The following is a 23203-nucleotide window of genomic DNA, read 5'->3' as shown; positions in this document are numbered from 1 at the left end:
CGCGGTGCGAACAGACGTGTTTCCCGCTAGGTGTGGTTTCCACGTATGAATTTAGGATGGGGGGGGGGGTCATGCATGATGACACTGTCCTCCATAATGACTGGGAAGTAAGCATCTTCCTCCTCTTTCCTCTCAACCCCTGTGTGTGCCTATGGGATTTGAACTTCACCCAGGATGCTAACATCTGGATCAGGAGTCTAACTCTAACACCGTTTATGGTAGTATTCAAGATAACACTCCCATTATTTTTTCCCCTGGAGTAGGCCCCAGCCATTCTGGCAGGAGAGAAGACACCGAGGGAAAGACGGATACCAATTTAGGATTGATCGTGGCAAACATTCACTTTGAATTCCTCCCCCACATCTTTGGCCCCATGTCTCAGAGTCCTCAGAAGCCCCAGCTTGAGTCTAACTCCTAACTTCCAGTTTTTACTAACCTCTTTATTTTCCTATCAGTGACACTGGAGTCCACGCTCTGTCTCTCTTGTGACTTCATTCCCCATTGCACCCTTACTTCTGCATTTGGGGGTGGTGTGTGGGAAACAGGACTGCAAATCTGAGGCAGAGGATACCGGCTGAACCCCTACCTGTGATTCCAGTTAAGTTTTTAGTTGAGACCTTCTCAGTCTAAATTTAAAGATGATACAAATATCTACTTGTATTACAAGAATTCGATAGGAAGATACCACTTCTCTTTCTCAAACAAGTCAGTTTGTCTACTGCATTTTCATCGGCAGGGGCGGTATGAGGTGGGAAGGGTAGGGAGGTGATAGCAAGGCCTCTGAGGCCTTCGAGCAATGTGAACTCAGGTTCAAGGCTGTAGCTGTGAACATCCTGGAAGACGATGCTGAGAACAGCACTTTCCCCACTACGGTTTCACCTGGACATTGATTGGATAGAAATTAGACAGACAGCAAGGAACCTGCAATGCAGAGGCTCCATTGACGGAGCTTCCAGCTCCGGAGGATCCGATTCTTCTAGGAATTCTGCACTGCCAGACAGACAGACTTTCACAGGGCTGACTTGCACATAGGAAGGACAGCGTGTTGCACTCAAGTATCTGCCTCCCTGTGGATAAGGGAACATATGATATGCGCCTCTAAGGAGACACCAAGACGTGACTGCCCTACTGTAAAGTAGGGGTGCTGAGGTTTTGAAGAAGATGGTCACTATGTGGTAAATGGCCTGCACTCCCCAAGTAGGTGGAGACACAGGATCCCAGAGTGTAGCCACCACATGCGGGAGAGATACATTCGCCACAGATTCAAATGTCCCAGGCAGGACCTGGTCTTCCAGCACAAAAGCTCTAGGATGGTTGGGTGAGGGGCCTAGGCAGGGAAAATGCAGGCGTCTGCTGGCTTGGAGCGCTGCCCAGGAAACCTCTTCCTAGGAGACCTGCTGATGTTACAGCCGAGAGGATGTCTTCTTAACCAAGTTAAGGTATCAATTAAGAGATCTCAGCTGATCAAATAATAAGCAGAAAATGCAAATCTGAATGGGTTTTGTTTAAGGTCTCATTTTCATTGATGTCTAGTGCTTGAGTGAGCAGATGCTTATGAGACTCATCCTGTTCTTGGACAAAGGCTAGGACGCCATCATCTCCAGGAAGAGGAATGTAAAGAACAAGAGCCACGCATCTCATTGCTTCTGCACTGAATCCCAGGAGCTGAGTGTTAAATGCATTCCCTGTGACCACGCCCTCTGACTCCTGGACCATCTCCTCTAGGAAACCCATGGAGCACAGCAGACCCTCCAGGAGTTTTGATTGACACTTTCCCCTTGATTTACTAAACAAGTGAGACCTGGGAGCCACAGTAAGTCAGGGACTGAATGTTATCTCCAAATTACTAGGACTCAGGGTTTATTGTACTTGATCCACTCCAAGCAGGATGGTTTAGGCCCATCTGGCTGGAGTATGAGATGATCATGTCTTGACTAAATAATTCTCCATATAAGGGCAATCCCCATGGAAATTGCTGGCTAAGAATTTACATTGCATGTGTAATTTCTCTCTCAAAGTAAGCTTCTGAAGCTTGACAACTTCAATACATATTTACAACTTGTATTTGTATTTCTAACAGGATTAATTTGGCTCTAAACTCAGATCATGCTATTTTCTTCACAAAAAGGAACAAAAACTGGCACAAGTGAAGTCATACTCAATAGGATGCCGAAATATTTTTGAGAGGGAGAGGCTTTTGTTTCCTTCAAAATCACTGGAGATTTACAAACACTAAAATCTTGTGTTTGGTAGGCAAAAAAAAAAATCTATGGACTTACTATTTTTCTTTCGTGACAGAAAAATATGCTTTCTACTCATGGATTACATATAGCTTAGACTATGAAAGACTCTAATCAAAATTGCCCAGGTTAAATGGCATTCCTGCCATCTGAAGGCATACATCTGAAGGAATACATCATTTGTGAGCCTCAGCATTCAACTCTGAGGGGTGGAGGTAAAAATCACATGACCCGGGTGGAGGTAAAAAATCACGTGCCCTCCATCAGTTGCTGGAGACCACATGGTCCTCACATTGCAGAGTGCGGCCCATTGAGGGTTGCATGGCAAATGCTTTATCATATAATGTGTTCTCCAATAGAGTTTTGCTCATTGTTCGTATTTAATGTGTTCATTCATTAAGATAAAGGCATTGAACTCACTGTACAGAAATTTGAGTTCAGCGACGAGACTGTGCAGAGAAGGGTATCAAAGGCAAGTTCTGTCATCGGCAGAGTTTTCTTCCTGTACCGTTTACACGTGACCAGCACTGAGTGTCACCCTCTTGAAAGAAGCAGGAGATCGTGGTGACACTTGGGTCAGATGGAAAGAGCAGTGTTTGCTTGCGCATCCATTCTTTTTCACCCATCTCACACAGAGCTTCCAGAACAGTTGCCAACAGGCCAGGACAGCCTTGCCAACCACCTGCAGAAAGGGCACCTTCGCAAGTCCTTTAGGGCGGACCCACTCCCTCTTCTTCTGTGCTGTCCTCTCTGGCCACTCCCGTGACATTTCTTGCCACTCACTCATCTTTGCTGAACAAACACTGATGTGTTGGTCCTTTGTCCCCTGCCCCTCACCACATAAACACACCAAAGTTTGGAGTTTGTTTCAGCTATCTTTTGGACTAGTTTTCCTCATTCACAGTTAAGACTCTGAGATGGTCTCCTTTAAGGACACATGCTAGGCACACATGATATCCCACTAATTGGCCCCTTCTGGATTTTCCCATCACAACTATACTCAGTCTCATTCTACACTGGCATTAAAACTGAAATTGGAGCGTTTTTTTTTTTTCCAAAGCTTGAGAATGGTGGCTCATGATGGAAATCCCAGCACCTTGGAGGCAAAGGCAGAGGCAGAGCAGAGAAACTGCTGTATGTTCAGAGCTGTCCTGGGCTACGCAGTGACTTCCAGGTGAACTGACACTGCAGTGGGAGACTTCTTTTTTAACTTTCCTCAATGGAAGCGATGCATTTTGAACACAGGTATGGTGCCTCCATTACATGCTAATCCCAGCATGGGGCATGCTTACCAGTTCAGCACAGTTTCTTTCTGCCTATGACAAAACACATAGTTTCTTCCAGCTCTTTCTGAGGTCCCATGTTGATTATCTGATAGATAACTCTAAAGTTAACTTTTAAGGAGTCAGAAATATACAAATACTTCATATATATTACCTTAGTCACTTGTCAAATAAGAAGAGCAAATACTATACTGCCCCCTCTGCCTGCATTAAGTAGGCAGCTGTTTAAAGTTCAGGACCTCCCAGGATGCAGAGCTGATTTCCATTCAGGTTTTTATGATAAAAGAAAATATAACTGTGCGCACGCACATAAAAACACACACACACACACACACACACACACACAACTAAAAAATCAGGTGTCTAATGACTTAAGATTCAAAAAGTTACACTTTCCTGGGTTTAATCTGGGTTGTGAAATCTCTGAAATCCTGGGCTGGCAGTTGTAAGGTGCAGTCACCAGTAAGATCCAGGAGAGAACGTGGATGCCGAGTTTTCTCCAACTCACACCCTGAAATGCTTAGACAGCATTTTGCAATCCTTGACATCCTTTTAGCTAAATAAAACAAGTCCCAAGTAAAACTGTGACCCACACATCCAACTTTCTACGTGACATGTGCACGGGGGTCCTGGCAGAACGCCAACACATGTACAAACCAAGGTCTTAGTATTAATCCACACTCCCTACACCTACACACGCGCTTCTGGAACCTGCTCCATCTCCGCCACTGAAACTCTGTTCTTTTGGTAATCCTTTTCTGACCATCACCATCTAGCTCATGAGAAAATCACATTGGCATTCAGACTTGTACACACACACACACACACACACACACACACACACACACACCCCGTTCTTCATCACCTTCAATTAAGTATAATGCTTCCACAGTTAACTTTAACTTAGATGACTGTAATAACTCTCGAATTACAGTCTTACTTCTGCCTTTGATCCTCGAATTTTATTTCTAATACATGAGCTACAAACTAAGCCAGAATGTGTCACTTCGGCTCCCGCACTCAATGGCTTGTCTTATAAGGCCTTCCTGATCTACCTATCCTTCTACTCCAGCCCCTTGTAAAACTCCCAATCTTGTCAGATGGCCAAGCCTTCCTCCTGCATTCTGCTTTCCACTGTGCACAGCAGGGACACTCCAGGTCCCCAGCCATTGAACTCACCTTTCTTTGGTCAGAATACCCTTCCCAGCACCCACAGGGCTATCTGGCTTACCATTTCAGAAAAGATTCAAAAGTCACTTCCTGACTAGAGCCTTCCTTAATCACCCCATTGAAAGTATTTTTTTTTTAAAGAAATAATTTTCTGTCCTCTCTATTTGAGAGGAGGTTAGAGATTTCAGGGCCTACATAATCTCCAGGGACTGAACCGGTGGTGGTACACAAGAGCCACATAGTGAAGAAATGTGAAATTAGTTACTAAGGAATGCCACTACCCTCTATTAACACTTCTAGTTGTCAGTGACAGGTCTCCCAATCCCTAGCTCTCCTGAGACAAAATCTACTTTGTAGTCTCAACGTATTGGTGAAATTTCAACGAGCAGAGCAGGCGACTTCCAACTCTATGCTGAGACTGGTTTCAAACACAGGACACCAGACACAGAGCATGAAAATTCTGTTATCTGTGAGCTCACACACACCATAACCTCTCCCCTAGATCTCCCGTGGGCCATGCATGGGTCTCCATTTTCTAAATGGAGCACAAAATCTTATTCAAGTCCAATGTTCACACACGCTGACAGGATAATTTTGAACTCAAAACCACCAGTATCAATTTGCATGGAGACGTCTCTAAATGAATATTTTAACACGTACGTGAAACAAACGAATTCAAACATTTAAAATGTTCGTTGCGACTCTAAAATTAAGACTATATATTTTTTTTCTCACTAGGTAACAAAAATGAGATATGGCCAGAAAATGGGGAACAGATGGGAGGAAATGCACTGGTCAACTGGAGCTCTCTTTCTGGCCAGAGAAATAGAGAAGTATCCTCACCTCTAACCAGTAGACACTTGAGTGCACACCCACACCAGAACCACCACCACTACCACCACCACTACCACCACCACCACCAGCAGCAGCAGCAAAACCTTTGAAAACTCTTTGCAGACATCAAAGTATCAATCATTTTCAAAATTCAATCACTTTTCTAGAATCAACAATACAAGGGACAGCTGAGTTCTTGGTTATTGTGTTTCCTTTCCCTAAACCCTTCCCCAAGACCCCACATATTCAGCTACCTGGTCAGACTCTCTGCTTCACTGTGGTGGTCACAATGTAACAGGCACATGTCTGTCACACAGTAGCAGGTACAGGAAGAGCTGGGAACCATCCCCCCCAAAAGAAACAAGCAAACAACAACAAAACTACTCTTACTTTCTTTCATCAAGTAAACTGAGAAATGAAACCTAGACTCCTTGAATCTTTTCCACAGTACCTGGTGGCAGAGGGGGTGGGGAGATGAGGTCTCAGGACTTTAGTCTCCTATGACCTCCCACTTCTCTGCCTCTTGGTCTGACCTCCTAAATTTAAAGTTTGGTGCCTGTTTCTCAGGCTGCTCTGCAAACTAGTGACGACATGAGAGTGATCTGGGCATTAACGATGGTCTTACCTCCAAAATGTCACTCTCCAAGCAATGCAGACAGAATGATTATTTTCAGTTCTGCAAATACACCCCACACAGTTCCGTGGGCAGCATACCCCAGCCTGCATCCGGCTAAGCTAGGCTTGTCCACGCTGGCAATTACTGTGTTTGAATTCAAGATGCCCTGGGCCACCTGCCTTGTGGCTGCAACAAGTTCCCTCTTTTCATCCTATTTATCCTTACAGTCATCTGTGTGTGTCAGGAAAAGAAACACACAAGCAAAGCATCTGTTACTAGAGCCGCAAAATTACCGAATCCTTCTATAAGGGAAGAACTAGGCAATAAATCCAGATGACTTGTCAGGTGTTTAAGGAGAGAGCGCTCCTCTTTCAATCACAGCGCCTTGTTTAAGCTGAGCATATGCTGAGAACAGCGGAGTCATCCGCTCAGCTCAGTCTGTGATGGGGACAGGCACCTCAGAAATCTCACTTCTTCTGCATTGGCAGAGGAAAGCACCCCCCCCCCCCCCAGTGCACTCCCTATCCCCACCCTATGCACGTCTATAATGAAACAGGTAACACGTTAAAGACAGTTTCCTATTGGTTACTTTACTCTGCGGCCTGTAAGTTCAGAATCTGGTTTTGGGGGGAAAAATCTAACTTTCTCTGGCAACTAACTCTGAGCTTATCCGCTGGGATGGCTACTGGATGTCTTTCTGGATGCAAGCAACGGGTCTATGTGGTCCTACTAAATTAACCTTGTTGCTCTGTTTAAGTCTTCAGACTCCGGGGAGGAAAGAGGGAAGATAGGTGGGTGTTAGAGGCTGAGAGACCACACTGTAGGCACACCTAAAGAAGAATGCTGAAAGTCTGTTTAGAGGAGCCCTGACAACTCCCACAGCCCCAGAATCTGAAAATTGACCCCAAGTCATGCCCAGACCTGCTGCTTGGATCCAGTCCCCCATGTTTCCCGCCGTGCATCCAGGTGAGCTGCGCCAGAGCGCCAGTCCCCTTACCTGCCAGGCTGCCCGGCCTCTGGAGGGTGGCCGTGGCATACAGTTCCTGCGAATGCTTGCTGTACTGCTCGGACGCGTGGACCAGGCGCTTGGTGGGCGACAGGGTGGCGTAGGTGCCGATGGTGGAGCTCAGCTGGTGGATGGGCGAAGAGGAGATGGTGGACTGCACGGTGGGGGGCGAGGTCACGCGGATAGGGGACAGGCCGGCCGAGGACACGACGATGTTGATGGGCGAGCTGGTGCTGTAGGACTTGGCCAGGCGGCTGGGCGACTGCTTGGGTGAGGAGCCTCGCGGCGCGGCGTAGGCGGCACCCTCAGGGGCCGAGCCTCCGCGCTGCAGCTTGGTGGGCGAGCCGCCCTGCGTGGCGGTCAGCGGGGAGCCCCCGCGCGGCGGCGCTGGCAGCGTGGAGCTGGAGTAGTAGAGCGCGGCGGCGGCGGGAGGCGCGTCGGGCAGGTGGAAGGCGCTGCCCAGGCTGGGCGCGAACGGCTCCCGCGGAGGCGGAGGTGGCGGTGCAGGCTCGGACCCCGCCAGGTGCCCCGCGCGACCGGTCGTGCCCTGTGCCGGGAGAGCAGAGAACACGAGCGCTCAGTGCTGGAGAGGCAGCCGCCCACCCGCCCCGCGCGGCTGCAAAGGACAACTTCTGCGCCCAGTGCCGCGGGAAAGGCAGGCTCCAGGAGGAAAGGGACGCGAACTCACGCCCAATCTAATTCCTTTCCGAGGAAAAAGGAGCGGGTTAGTAAAGGCTGGCTGACAAAGGGCAAGAGACAAGCCTCTGCTCAGCGTTCCAAGAGGCTTTAGTCACAGGGAAAAAAAATTAAAGGCCACCAACCGGTGATCACCCAGAACGCCCTCCCAATCTGGTAATTTTAATGAAAACTCCAGGCATTAAATGCTCCCATTATTTCGGGAGACACACTTGCAGTCATCAAAAACTGACCGAACTGCATCTTATATGGAGGATGTAAGAGATGCACTTCTTAAAATGTATTCTGCTGCTTTGTCATTAAGACTCTTTTGTGTGTGTGGCGGGGGGGGGGGGGGGGGGCAAGAGTTAAACGGTGGGAGAAATGCTACCTCACAAGAATAAGTTTGGTTTTTCAATATCAAAAAAAAATTCTAGAGGAAGCAGGTCAATTAAAATTGAAATGACAAAAAGCGCTTCTCTTTTCTGGATTTTAAAAGTGGACTCTAGATGGCTCAGTTCATGGCCTCTCTCCAGCAGGCTCCTAGGAGCCCCTGCAGTTGCTCTTTCAACTGAAAGCCAGTTGCTTTCCACCACTTAGAACAAAACAGACAAGGGCTGGGGTGGAGTTCGAACACTGAGGGGAAAGGCGGTTTCCCTGAATAGGGTTGAGACAGATTTGCATCACAATGAAAGCCCGGCAGGGTCAACCACTTCTGGGAAGAAGGTCTTGATCCTTCAAGCTTCCCCCTCAGGGGAACAGAAAGGGTCCAGGAGTCCCTGGTGTGTGAGAAGCTAGTAGCTTTGCTCCCTGTGTTGGAGAAGCTGGAAAAGAAGGTTTGGGAACAAAGACTTCTGGTTGGGCTGGGAAGAGAGCAAGGAGCTGGAGGGAAGGGGGCAGAAGAGAAGGTACGCGCTCTCTATTGAACATTTCAGTTGTGTCTCTGCCCTTTGGGATGGCATTTGGCAAGTGGGAGGCCTGGCACTTGATCTGCACACACACAGCATTCCCAATTGTGGCTGGGATGTTAGGAGAAACGCTGAGGGCTTAGCCGGGCAGCATCAAGTTCTTATATTAAGAACAAGTTGGAATTTGGGGCGACATTTTAGTTATCTCTTGCCTCATGGGCTTGAGGAGCCCAGTTTGATTCCTAAAACCCACCTTTAAGGAGAGGCAAAAGGGGGTCCTGCTTACTAGGGAGCTAGACAGGTTAAGCATCCCTGGAGCCCACTGGTCTGCCAGCATAACTTCTTGAGGATAGTTTGGGACCAATGAGATACTGTGTTTGTGGGGGAAAGTTGTACAGAACCCAGGGATTGACATTTGAGGCTATCTCCTGACCTCACCCCAACCGACGCACAGGCCACATGCACAGGCATACACCCTTACACATTCACACTTATACACACACTCTAAACACAGCTTTGGGTGAGGGGTAAAACCATTTGTTAAGAGACATTCTCAGTGGAAGGTGTGTGTATTTCTCTCACACACATTTGTTTATATACCATGTGTATGCTTAATATGAATTTCATAGGGGCATTATGTATCCCCAGCTGAACTGGAATCATTTTTAGCTTAACAGTAGGAGCAAAAGCAGAAGGCAACCCCCAAGTGTGTGCTCAAAGATGCCTCTTTAGCCACCACAGTAGGACCTTGTCCACAAAGGACACCTCAGTAGCGGTTGCTGCGCACATGAAGGAGGGGTTGCTGAGTAAGGAGTGGTTCGCAAGCTTGGCACATGGCTTTGGCCTTGACAGTTTTAAGAACGTACAAGCTCTGCAGAACTTTCATATTACCCTGGGTCCCAGGGTTGTGGTCCAGTCTCACCCAGAGAAGCTTGGAGCTTCTCCCCCAGCAGTAATTCTGAGTATGGTACATAACATCCTAAATTGAATTGTAGATAAAAATTTCCAGAGGAACTTCCAATACATTTTAGAGCAGCCACGACTTACCCTAGACATTTAATTCAGAAACATAAAGGTAGGACCTAAGCGATAGGCAAGCCACCCGCTTCCCAGGAGACTTCAAAGCCCAACACACACAAGAACCACTAAGAGCTGTGATTTTTCAGACGGTGCTGTCTTTTCAAGCAACAGCACCTTGAACAGAACAGGAACCCTACTGGAAGCCAAGCTCCCTCTCTTTGGACAAGCTCTCTAGGTGACTGAGTCACCACCAAACAATGAAAACCAACAATGGCAGACCATCTGGTTCTGGGGGTCTGAAGTAGGTCCTGGAGCCAGGATTTCTGACAGTTTGCCAAGGGAGGTAGATGGCACTGATGTAAAAATTCTGACAAGCCCACAGACAACTTCCTTCTGAGGCTCTGCTATGTTAACCAGGGTCTCTGCACCGTGGTACCCAGCTAGTAAGTGGTGTGGGAGAGCTTCATACAGGAAGATAATGGTGGGAAACTAAGGTTTAGGGGAGTGCCCTGCTTACAATAAAACACTTTGCTACGTCTTCTATGGAACTAAAAATCACCCTGTAATACATTACTGATGGCATTACCACATGGCATACTTTAATAAATACTGATAAATATAGCTAATTGAAGTGCAGCTGTTGCTCCTTTTTGCAGCAAATGGGAAGTTGATATGGAGACAGACAACGAGTCAGAATGTAAAGAATAAGTCATTGTGACCGGCTTAGCGCTCAGCTGTGCAGGACCCACCTTCTCTCAAAGCTCCGGAACATTACGAAAGAAGGAGCAAAAGATGGGAAGAGTCAGGGAACAGGGAGGAGTGCAATGCAATTGTGCCTTCTGGACACTCCAGGGCCATTGCAGCAGTAACTCGCAGCAGCGGTGGCTGCCTGCAGACGACCTTAGTGAGCTAAAGTCAGTCCCAGCACGAATGGGACCTAACATCCAAAGGTTCCACCCAGGAGATTTGCTGAGGAATGGAGAGTCTCTTTGCTTTAGGGGTGTGGCCCTGGGAGGCTGTCTATGCTCCCGTGGATGGCCATATATTCATGCCTATACAGACAGCACTAATGGTACTGGCTGGATTTCAAAATGAGAAGAGGACCTGAAGTTGGATGGAGTATATTAGGATCTGAGAAGAGTAGAGGGCAAATAAGGACAGGAGTGAGGCGTGTGTGTATGATTTTAAAACAGTGTATGCACGTATGAAATTCTCAAGGGATGCATACTTTTTATGTGTCTTTTTACAGTAGATAGAGGCTACTATAAAGGCCCACAGAGAGTGAATATTCATAGAATTAGTGACTGTGGTGTTCCTAGCCCCACTTAGCACATTTACAATGTAGCCCCTATACTTTAGTTTCAAGGATCATTGCTGAAGAGGAGTGGTGAGATTTTAAGAGCCAGAGCACCAAGACAGGGCATCTACTGGGAGATAATGAGGGACGCTGCACCGATGAAATCTAAACAATGAGGCTGCCTAAACATGATCTGCAAAATGATCACACAAGTTGACGTCCCAACATGTCAATGCAGATAGAGGAAATCTCACAAGGCTCCAGCTCTAGATGAAGACCTACAGGCTGCTGAGAGAGGAAGAATCAGGTTTCTCCCAGGGTGAGCTCCCCGAGAGATGGTGCGCTCCCAAGTGGTCATCCCTAAATACGTGTACATATGAGCAACATGGACGGACTTGGCTCCCGCTCCCCCCACCTCTCTCTCTCTCTCTCTCTCTCTCTCTCTCTCTCTCTCTCTTTCTGTCTCTCTCTCTCTCTCTCTTTCTGTCTCTCTCTCTCTCTTTCTGTCTCTCTGTCTCTCTCTCTCTGTGTAAGACAATTCTAATTAAAGAAGAAGAGGCCATAAATTTAAGAGGTGACACACGGGAAGAGTTGGAGCATGGAGAGGGAGTAGTAGAAATAATGTAAATGCAACTCACTTGTATTTTTGATAAAAATAATTTTAAAAGGAACTAACTCAATTAATAAGCTAATTAACTAATAAAATAGGAAAATTACTCAGTATCTCTGCATTTGAATGATGTGTGAGCCAGGAAAGGTATAGTTTATAAACACCTTCCCTTTCTGTTGATCTTTCGGAATGTCTAATCTGAGAGTACTAATTCTGTTGAATGTTAATAATAGCTTCCTCAAATGGCACTCAATTCAGTAGAAATTTGGGAAAATGCCATATTACCTCTAGACATTTTAAAAGCAAAAGTGTCCAACTCAAAAATAGGCATATAGAAGGATTTTGGTGAGATTTTGGGAATTTTTAACAAGGAGAAGGGGAAGGAGAATGAGGCAATGGCATTTTGCATTCTCTGAAGCAGTAAGTCCTGTTTTTCACTGTGCACCAAAATGTGAATTTAACACAGCCTGCTGTTTCCATTTGTTTAAAAGCCTCCATCACTTGGCCTTCCCAGGATGCCAGCCTTACTAGTACCTGTTGAGCAGCATGGCCATGTACAGGGCAGGGTCCCAACTGGTATGTCCCAGTACGGCTGCCACGAGGTGGGTAAGCTCCCCGAGTGCTTCAAATGCTGCCTGTCAGCTGAAGATCTGGTTTACCATACATATGATTAATCTCAATTTACATAGTAACATGTGACTGGAGACTACCTTATTGGACTGCACAGCTGTACAAGCCCATCTTCAGCTCATAACAAATGGTCCAGAGGTGCTACGGTCCATCACAGAGGCTGATGGAGTAATAAATGTCTAAGAACAGCTCATCATTTGTGCAAAAATGGGGATTTGGGAGCATGTAGCCACTTCTGTTTCACTGCATAAATTCATTTAGTAACTCTTCGCCAGTTTGGGAGCCATAAGGCTGCAGTTCAAATCCACTTCACAGTTCATAGGATGGTTTATTATAATCATTGTTGAATGAAGACAATACACAATAGATGCAAAGACCCTAACCCACTCATCTAGGGGTTCAGCTGTACCTCAAGCATGAGTCGTACACTAAAAATGTAGGTGTACTTTTCAGATTAGATTTTAACCAGAATTTGATGTTTTAAAAATTAAGGACTGGACCCCTTTTTATAGTGATCTTTGTAAGCAATGACAATGGAAAGAAATGCGTCATTGTTGAGAGGCCCTTAAGGAACAATAATAATAAAACACATTTCACAAGAAATTGGAGTAGAGTGAGCCCTGATGTTGTCCTTTGTCATGGTTATGGATGCTGGCAGGGGCTGTTCCTACCTATACCTCCCTTCACAGTTCCTTTTATTAGTCCAGGAACAGCGGTTTCTTTGTCTCCCGAGAAAGTGGAGCTCCACCTCTTTGGAACGAAGAAGGAAGTAGGTATCAGAGACAAACAGCTATCCAGGAGACAATATGACTGAATAGCATCCAGCAGGCTGGACCTCGGTACATGCTCAGTGTAGTTCTGGTTTTAGCTAGTTATTGTTAGAAAAATCCTTAAAAAAATAGAAGTCATAAACTCATAAATGTTTTTATAAAACAATTTGCTTGTCTCTTTGAATTAAGTTTTAGTTGGGACAGACAGAATATACTACAGTTATAAATTTTATATTCTATGTTTGTGTTTGTGTGTGTGTATATTTGTGTGTGTGTGTTTGTGTTGCCTATTTGTTGTAGCCGTCTCCATAAGTGTGTAATACATTCATGCTTTTTTGATAGAACTGTTGAGTAAAGGATATACTGTCCAATCACTACTGAAAGACACTGAACATGGAAGTTAGGCAAGGCACACATGGCTTCCAAACAGGTTTTAACTAAAGCAGTATCCAAGCTTGACATGTCGGTTCACTCACTGGTCACTAACTAGAGCAACTGCCCGGCACGGTGAGACGTGCTCCCAAAGTGGGTTCAGCACTTCTCCTGAATACCGTCCTTTTCTGGGAAATTATGTCATTGCACTTTAGTGTGTGCTGTGTACTCTCTGGGCCACAATCATGACACTGCTCTGTTCTGGAAGAATGGAGACCCAAGAATATACTGGGTTTAGTTCAGAATGTTGCACTGGCCTCAAATAGCAAGCAGTTGCTTCCTGATCATCACTCTGAATCATCTACAAAGGAACCAGGGACGGCAAAGAGGTCACAAAGGGGACCTTTTCTCAGATCCTGGATGATATTTTATTCTCTTTTCCTGGAATTTTGACAATATAAACAAAGCAAAGAACAGGAAAAGGAGAGAGAGAAGAAAGAAAAACCCCAGTGCTTTTGGCTAGCTCTCCAGTGACCTGACAGCTAACGAGCTCTCAGGAATCTTGGGTTCCAATCATGAGTATACCATAACACTAAATGAAACCACATCTTATAAAACAGGGTCTGATTTATGGCAGTCCTTAATTTATGGCGAGGACAGAGTGAGACCTGCCAAGTTTGCTGAAGTAGTCATAAGACCCCCGGCTCTGAGAGAGAAATGATGTTTGCCCGGAATGCTAGGCAGCTAGCACAGTGAGGCCAGGAATGGACAACTGAAGTCACTGGTTGGTGGCTTCCCAAGATGAGCCTCTTGAATGCCTATTACAGTCTGCGACCTCCTTTTTTTTTTTAAGCATACTTTCTCCTTTCCCAGTTTCCTGTGGTTATGACACATGGGCAGACCTGTCACTAAAGGTGCCCCCTCTGAAGACAGCTCTGAATGGTGGTGACTAAGTCTCTGTTGGCAGAAGCGCTTGTAGGCCAGTGCAGAGCCATGGAAGGAAAGTCTGGACAGCACATTTCAAAGGAAGCAGAGAGTCCACATCCAGGCTGGCCAGAGAGGTGCAGCAATGCAGCCCTGGCTTGCATCAGGAAGCAGAGACTCCATATCAAGGCTGCCCAGAGAGGTGCAGCAATGCAGCCCTAGCTTGCATCGGGATGGCATTGGGCTGACATTAGCAGAAACTATCTTAACACAGTGTGGTCTAGGTGATTTCAAAGTGATCAGAAAATAAAGTGATGACCTGTCATCCAGTGACTCAGAGCAGCCAGAATGAAGGATAAGGCACTGCAATGACATCTTTGGAGACATTGATTTCTCACTGAGAACCATCAGGTAAGGTGATGTCGTAACATCAGCTCTGTGCTGATTAAAGCTTTAGAGACGTCATTGCGGTTCCTTAGGAGCCATTTGTCTAGAGCTCAGGAGTTCACACAAGCATGGACAAAGCCGTTGGCTCTCCAATCTTTCAAATGAGAAAAATCACCAACTCTAAAACACAAATGGCTTTATTAATGCATTATATGAAATATAACTATGAGGATAAATTTACATCCCTAAATATGTTCTCTGAATTTACTCTCTGTATTTAAAAAAAAAAAACTGGCTTCTGTATTATGACCATTGTCCATAGGAATACAATACCTTTTCCTCTGCAGTGGTCGGTCTATAAAGGGATGCCAAACTTTAATTTCAAAGAAGAAAAATCTTGGTACTGTAAGAAAGATTTGATTTTGGAAACAATCAAATAAAATGCTGTGATGCTTGTCTAGCGATTCTCTCAAGGGTACCGGCTTTGATAAAAACTGATAAACAACATAAAGAAAAGAGACAGCCTCTAGGTACAGGGCCCGCATTGTCCCCGAGAGGTACAGGGCCCGCATTGTCCCCGAAGGCATGAGCTGCTATGGTGGCTGCCATCAGTGGGAAATGAAGGGCTAGTAAAATTGAGGGCAGCATCTCACTGACAAATTCAACTTTATTGAAAAAATGAAGATAACTTTTCCCCCCTTGAGTTAAAGTGCCACAAGAACAAGTATCACCTGTGCATCACCATGGAGACCACCCTCATTGCTACTTTGCTTACTTTTTATCCAAGTAAATTATGGAAAGTAGTGAATGGAAGAGGAAGAGAGAAGGAAGAGGGTGAGGACAGAGGGAAGATGAGAACGAGCAAGAAGAAGGCCTTGCTTTGGCTGGCTTTGGGGAACCTGTTGCTAATGCTGGGCTGCGTGGTTCAGCCTTATTATAGGTACACTTGATAAACCATGCTTTGCTGACACCCATGGGAGGCCTGCTCCTTTCTGGGCAGAGGTGGGGGCTGTGGATTGAGGAGAAAGTTAAAGGGTGGAAGAATAGAATAGGGGATAAGAGGGGAAGCTGTGCTAAGGATGTAAAATAAAGGTAAAAATTTAATTGATAAAAAAGGGAGCAGTTGCCAGTCAAGCCAATGGGACAAGGTGGTATATCATATGGCACACCAAAACCTCCAGTGGCATTAGGACAGGTGAAGAGGTGATGGAAAGGCAGGAGACGGGGACAAGCAGAGATTTTGCTGTTTTGGGTGTGATTTTCTGTCCTGTTATGGTTTATTGGATTTTGTTTGTTTGTTTGTGTGGTTTATTTTGTTGCTGTTGTTTGCTTGCTTGCTTAACTTTGTCTTGTTTTCTTTCATGGATGGGGGATGCAACAGAAATGAGAGGGGACTATGAGGGGACTGGGAGGTGAACAGAATTGGGGTACATGATGTGTAACCCCCAAAGATTTAATAAAGAAGTTTAAAAATAATAAATAAACAAACAAACAGACAAATAACTAAAAACTGTGGAAGGAAAGGAGGAGAGAGAATGAGAGGACACATCAGAGATACTGAGAGATTCCCCGAGCCTCTCCCAGCCACTGGGTCCCTAGCAATGCAAACAGGAGGTACCGAGTATCCTAACTCTCCAGTCTTAAATCCTTAGGATTTAAAGATGTCATTAGGACAAACGTGGTGCTACTTGGTTCCTCGGATACTGGTTTTTCCTGCCTTTTATCCTCCCTTTAATAAAAACTTGATAGGTTCATTAGTTCATAAATATTCTAATAAGCATTTTATGTATAACCATTTCTATAAACCCCAATAGAAATAAAAGTGGAGAAGAAAACATGAAATGATGACACAAAGATCCCATAAATATTTGTCGTAAATAATATATAGGAAGGGTGTCTTAGTGGCATATCTTATCAAAGTCTACATGAACACTGGCAAAAATTTATCACATAAGACTTTCACTTCGGCACTAAGCTCCATCAGGACGATTTTAATAATCTAAATATTTGCCCAGAAAAGGAAATGTTCACTTGGAACACAAATATACACTCCCCGCAATACAAAACACTTCAATTGTCAAAGCCAGATTAAACATATTTATGCTAGAAAGGGAAAACAGGCGAGAAGATTTGAAAGTCATGCAAGAAACGCAGATTTACAAGAAGCAACTATTTTAAAACTATCAGGGAAAAAAGTCAAAACCAAAACCCAAACAAAACCCTCCTGCCAAGGAAAATGCATAAAACAACATGCTTTCTCCTCTAAAGATTGCATGCTGGATGCATTCTTTGCATCCAACACAGCATACCTCCATGCAAAGCTGTGTTTGCTAAATGCACTGGTAACTTGTCTATCAAAGTATTACTTCAAGATAATTTATCTTATAACTAAGCAAGTAAGAGTTAGTTACTGGCCTTTCCCATGCTGAGATCAATACAATGCCTTGTTGGTGGGAACTGTCTCCTCCTCCACACCCTAGGGTAATTTAGGGTCTATCCTACTATCACTAATAAAGTAGCCACCTACTTGCCAGTGTTCCAACAATGTACTCATCTGCCTCTGGGAGACCTGAACATCGGCATATTGATGATTATGATATAGCATACAGAGGGACTTTAAACACATGAATTCAGTGTAACATTAAATAGACAGGCCACATTGAAAAGAAATGGGCAATTTTGTTCTATGGAAAAGCTTGTTGCTCTTCTAGAATGTCCACTACTGTTTGGGGTCATCTTAGACACCTGTCACATGACTCTCAGTTTCCTGCTGGTCACTTCCCTGGAATTACCATGGCTATTTCAGTCCTTCCTGGAAACATGTGAATGGCTTTAAAAGAAAAAAAATCTCTCTGCTCCAATACTACTTTTCCAGGGTTGTGTCCTCAGATATGTAATTTCATATTTCCATTTATTTTGTTTCTTTTAGGAGTGACTTGCTGGATGATTGTACTTTATGTTTAGACGTGAGAAAAATCATTTTGAGAGTGGTTCTTTTATAGGCTGTATGTACAGCATCTCAAGTAGGGACACAGAAAATGTTGCATGCATGGAAGTAAGCAAAACATAGAGGCTAGCTAACTCCTTCTCCAACCTGCTCAGAAGCTGGTATGGTATCAACATGGTAAATCTCCCTGACACTGGCAGAACCTGGTGGAATTTTGTGGGCCTTTGGCCAGTTATGGAGGATGTAGACATTAATTTCTGTAGGCAAAACTCTGCATGGACTCACACTAATGGGACCCTTTAATGCATCAACATATGACAGGATATGTCCCTTTTTACATATTGTCATGCTCTGCTCAGACATCTACTCTAAGATGAGCTCCACCAAGGGTCCACTAAGTCCCCGGACACTTTGCAAATCTGTGCACCCTGTTCTAGCTGCCCCACCTACATGTTGTTTTATTGCTATGCCAGACAACTCCACCTGGAGGCCATTCCACTCACCATCCCCCAGATAAGCATGTATCTCTCCTATGTGCCCTTACCTAAATGTCTCTTCCACAAAACCCTATAGTGCTTTATTTTCCTCTCTGAATATTATCCTATTCTGTGTCCATTTCCTTCCCTCAGTGACTATCGCCTTCTAATACATGATATATACTATGCATGCTGCTTATTTGAAGTGTTGATTTTCTTGTTTTCATACATACAAAGGGTCTCTGAGGACCAGGACCATGTCTATTTTCTGTATTTCACCATCCAAAGAACACAGACTCATGATATACAATAGCATAGAATAAATGTCTTGATGAATTGATGAATAACAGGGTCATACATTAAGTAAATGGAAGGGAAGCTCCATTTATAAGAGCTCTGCTTATAAGAGCCAATATTGGCTGAGGAGAAGCAAGCAAATAGGGGCAGCAATCCACACAACCTGCTTAAAAACTGTAAGTGGGCAACTTGGATGAGCAGAGCCTCCGGCATGGAGAAGACAGAGCTGGAGGTAGAATAGGCTACATCACTTCCTGGATGTAACATTTGCCGGGGTGGGCTGTATATCCGCTGTCCTACAATTCAACTGTGTGAATTCACTGTAGCATCTGAAGAAAGTCTAGCCAGTAGCACAGAGGAGCTGTCTGACAGTGACTCCTTTGACTGATGGGGCTCTGAGAGGACACATCAAGGTCAGAATCCATCCCCAAGGCCTACTGCAGAATTAGCAATACTGTTCCACAAACTCTTAGGAGGTTGGATAAACAAGAATCTTTCTCAAAGTTGAAACCGGAATCTTAAACACCAATGATAATGCTTCACAGTTACAGTGGGGCAGGATCCTCAAGCAAGACCAAAACAATTCGTATCACTTCAGAACTTCAATTTGTAGAGAGAATGGATAAACATTTTTACTGTTGATTACTGATCTTACTCAGCTCATCATCCCTTAGCCACAATTTGGGTTACCTCGCCCTTGCAGTAACTCCCAGACATTCAAACAATTAATCCTGCTTGAAGGAGAGATGTAACACCATTGCGGATATTGGCCAGAAAATTTCACAGGGGCTTTGGAAAACCAATGGATCTGAATGTGAAATTTCTGAAATGGGGTCTGGCTGGAACCCTAATGGTTTGGTTAAATGGCTAGTTTTCTGGTTCAGCATTTCTATGCTATTACTTTCAAATTACAGACCTTCTGGGCTATCCGGCAAAGCAGCTGCTCTTGGACAGCACCAATAATCAGCAAGGTTCTTAAAGTTGAGTTGGTCAGCTCCCATCTCAGCCCTGCTGGGAAAAGTTCACCGGTCCATCAGGACCTCTTGATCCCGTCTCTCTACACCACAGCATTGGACTCCTGCCACAGCTAGATCTGAGCACTCCTGCTCACTAGTGCCTTCACACCATGACCAGGATGACACCACGTACCCAGCTGTGACATTCTGACAAAGATTCAACTTTCACAGGAGGTAGACAACCAAGTATTTGAGTCCATGAGCGGCTTTATAATTCACTTTTATTATCTCTGTTACAGTCCAACACACAAGACTGCAACATTTCCAAAACCACATCTGTCTAGGTTTAAGGAAAGAAGTCATTTTTGAATACAATTATCAGAATGATTTAACTTTAAGGAATGAAATGCACAGTGCCACTTGATTGCTGTAGTGGCTCTGTGAAGCCATTGTAATCTAATCTCTCTACATACATTGTGGGGTCCACCTGGTCTTCGAGGTCCTACTGCTACGTAGAGGAGAGCCTGCTTTCAAGTACCTCTAAGTTTTGTTGGAAAGACACCTGGGTGAATAATAAGAGATCAGGCAAAGAGATGGGCTAGAGAACTCAGTGGAGGGTCCTAGCACATGGGAAGGGTTCCTGGTAAAGGCAGTACTCAGTGCCTAAGAAATGACTAACCTCCTCATTTCAGAGTTGGAAGCTGCTGGCCCTTCATTCCAGGATCAAAAGCATGTAATTTCAGAATGTCTTGTGTAGATGAAAATATGCTCAAAATTTCATTAAAGAAGATAACTATAGAATATATTAGTTCTGGTGGATTGAGCGACTATATCGAATCTAATAACATAATATTTTATTTATTTAATAATATAATTATTAAATTTAATATACAATACATCCAAATCACAAAACAAAAATGTTGCTTACATACACACACACACACACACACACCACATACACATAAACCTGAGATTTTCTTTTAGGTTGGTATAAAAGTTTTCAAAGGACAATGTGTGTGTGTGTGTCTGGGGTGAGTGTGTGTGTGCATGTGCGTGTGCCTGTGTACGCACATGTATGTGCGTATGTACGCTCCCCTGTGCATAAGTACTCTATGTGTTATATCTGGCTGCTTTTAACTAAGTTGTCTTTAACTACAGATAATGAATTTATGCTGTGAAATTGTAAGAATATTTACATGCCTTAAAGAAACAATTAAAGGTATACTTCAATATCTGACTTGACAAAGTGTAACTATTCCTAAGCTAATCTCAATTATCTACAGTCTACTTCCATATACTTGATTAAGAGTTTATACTGGCCTTGATAGGATTAACTTCAAAGAATAATTACATGAATTTTTTTCATTGTCCTTTTCCCAGGTAAACTCAGAGATCCAGACTGTCTGATCTACTGAAAACACAGACAGAGGTCAGTCTGGTAACTATAAGCTCACTTATATATCAGTGCAGCTAAATTTCTACAACAGAGACACGAGATTAGCAATTCACAGATATTTCTAAATCAAAGGTTGCCATTCTGTATTTCTCCACACTCATAGTTTGACATTTCTTCAATTCATTCACAGCAAAGGACTTTTAGCAAGTTGTTCAACACATTCACAGAGACCTTCTGGATCCCACCTTCCTTGTGCCCCTGGCACTGCCACTGCTCCCTAGGAGCACACCCCCACAAAAGAGCAAAGGGCCCTTACCTGGCTGAAGCTCTGGGCGGCAGCTCGGGCTTGTGTGCTGCGTGCTGGGAGCTGAGAAGGGGCTGTGTCACCCAGGGCCAGGGTCTGGTTGCTATGGTAGCTGGCCGGATACTGGAAAGACCCTTCAGGTTTGGAATTGAGCTGAAGTGCACTCTGGGAGAGCAGGCTGGGCCCTGCGTTGAAAGTCATTTAGAGCAGTCAGTGACAGTTTCGGTGAAGCAGAAATGACATGTATTATTTATTGAGAGTAGCCTAGAATTATCACACGCACATGACTTCTACACTTTGAATTCTGAGAACTAAAATGACCATATAATAATTCAGCTCCAGATGAGATGAATGTGTGTGTGTGTGTGTGTGTGTGTGTGTGTGTGCTAAAAGTTCTCAGAGGAGTAGATTTTTCAAATGATCTCATCCTGACCTACATAGAGACATTTCTTATGAAGCAAATTAATCAAGTAGTTATTTTTGGATCAGACAATATCAGAAACATTTGAAATAATGTAAAAAAAGCTTCAGCTTTTTTGTACATTTTAATTGCATTAATATAATTATATATCACACTTCATGACTGGCATGCTAAAACACTCAAAAACCTTCTGATCAGTGAGAGCTTCCTTTGTATGAATAATGATGTAATACCACAGTGCCAGAGAGCAGACAGTGCTTAAAATATTAATAGCTGTTCATACGATGTAGGATTCACCCTGGTCTCATCTAGTCCCTGCGGACTAGTTATCTTTGCCGTCACAGCAATGCTCAGCAGGAGAACAAAGAGAAAGTTATGGTGTTAAGATTGACGCTGTCAACATGGTGTGCATTATAGGGAATGAGGGGAGGAGGATGGGCAGGTCCTGACTTGAAAATCACATTTTGCACATACTGTTTGGCTCTATTTTCCTGTATTTCACTTGTATTGAATTCCTGTAAGAGTTTACACATTTTATTTCAGGAAAAAATTAAAACTCAAACTAAATATTCACTTTGGGAGTTTAAACCTTCACCACGAAGTGAGCATACATTTGCCAGCTTCCCTGGTGTGTGTTTGAGATGGCGGGTGGAGGAACAGTGTTAGGGGAGCCAGAATTTGGCGATACCAATGTCTTCGTGTCTCTTTGCAACATGGTTGGAAGCCAGTTCTTCATTCATGCAGAGTAATAAAACATATGGCCTTACAGGACAGTCATGGAACATCCTTGATGCTTGCTTTGCTTCTCAAAATAACAGGATCTTTTCTGTTAAGTGGGAAATTTCAGGGTTCTTATTTGTCTTTAAACATGACATTCTCTTTCAGATGAAACTCGGGATTGACAAGAACTATTCTTTGAAAACTCTAACTTGCCTATTTTTAGGTGTATTGGTTCACATGACCCTCGCCATTTAAGGTCTCTGCCTTCCCTCATTCCCTATTGGGATTTCAAAACAAGAGGATACTGTTTTACATTGTGTTTCCATTTAGTCCCAACCTTATCATGAATGGTTTTTACAAAAGTACAAGTGCAACTCTTTTTCTTTTAACACAAAACATCATCCCAAGGAAACAATATATATCAGACAGTTATGTTTTCAACGGCTTGCAAAAAGCCCAGGTAATCTCTTTTGATGGTATTACAAGCTCAATCGCCCGGATGATGCCGTCTATGTGGGGAGAGGCATTCCCTTTCCTTCAGGACAGTAGAAGTCCCCTGTGCTGATTACAGCGGTAGAAGCTGCCAGCCACGGCAGAGTCAAGAGTATCTCTTCATACTAGAAAATGGGCAGGCAGAGTTCTGGGAAAGCTTTTGGAAGCATAGTAGGAAACTCCATGTGGGGTAGTGGTCCACGGAGAAGAGACAGGTCTTCACTGGAAGAGCAGTGAAGAGTTCTGGCCCAGTGCTTTAGTCCTGGTCCTCAGTGAAGACCATAATGGAGAGAGAGAGCATGGTGGAAGAGCAATGGCTCTTCCCTATGTGAGAGAGGAAGTTTCACAGTGTCTTAGTTTGTTATCTCATTCGGGATAGTAGATGGGCACATAACAGCCTGCACTGGGCACACTTTCCTCCCACAGTGCACTTCAAGGGCAAGGGGGGTCAT

At 44.3% G+C, this 23203-nt stretch overlaps 1 protein-coding gene across 4 annotated transcripts in view; it reads right to left on the bottom strand.

Moving 5' to 3' along the window:
- Window positions 1-23203, bottom strand: part of Ctnnd2 (catenin delta 2) — an 804341-nt gene that overhangs the window by 355366 nt on the left and 425772 nt on the right. For all 4 annotated transcript variants that reach the window (XM_085676585.2, XM_087896972.1, XM_087896974.1 and 1 more), the window contains 2 exons: window positions 21131-21303; window positions 7141-7696 (listed from right to left, as the gene is read on the bottom strand). In XM_085676585.2, the coding sequence (XP_085532711.2) occupies window positions 7141-7696; window positions 21131-21303 (729 nt within the window). The remainder of the gene's footprint in view (window positions 1-7140; window positions 7697-21130; window positions 21304-23203) is intronic.

Source organism: Myodes glareolus, chromosome 15 (genome assembly GCF_982192425.1).
Source record: "Myodes glareolus chromosome 15, mMyoGla1.1, whole genome shotgun sequence".
In the NCBI taxonomy this organism is placed as follows: domain Eukaryota; kingdom Metazoa; phylum Chordata; class Mammalia; order Rodentia; family Cricetidae; genus Myodes; species Myodes glareolus.
Note: the sequence above shows the minus strand (reverse complement) of the source record. Positions and strands in the feature narration are given on the sequence as shown.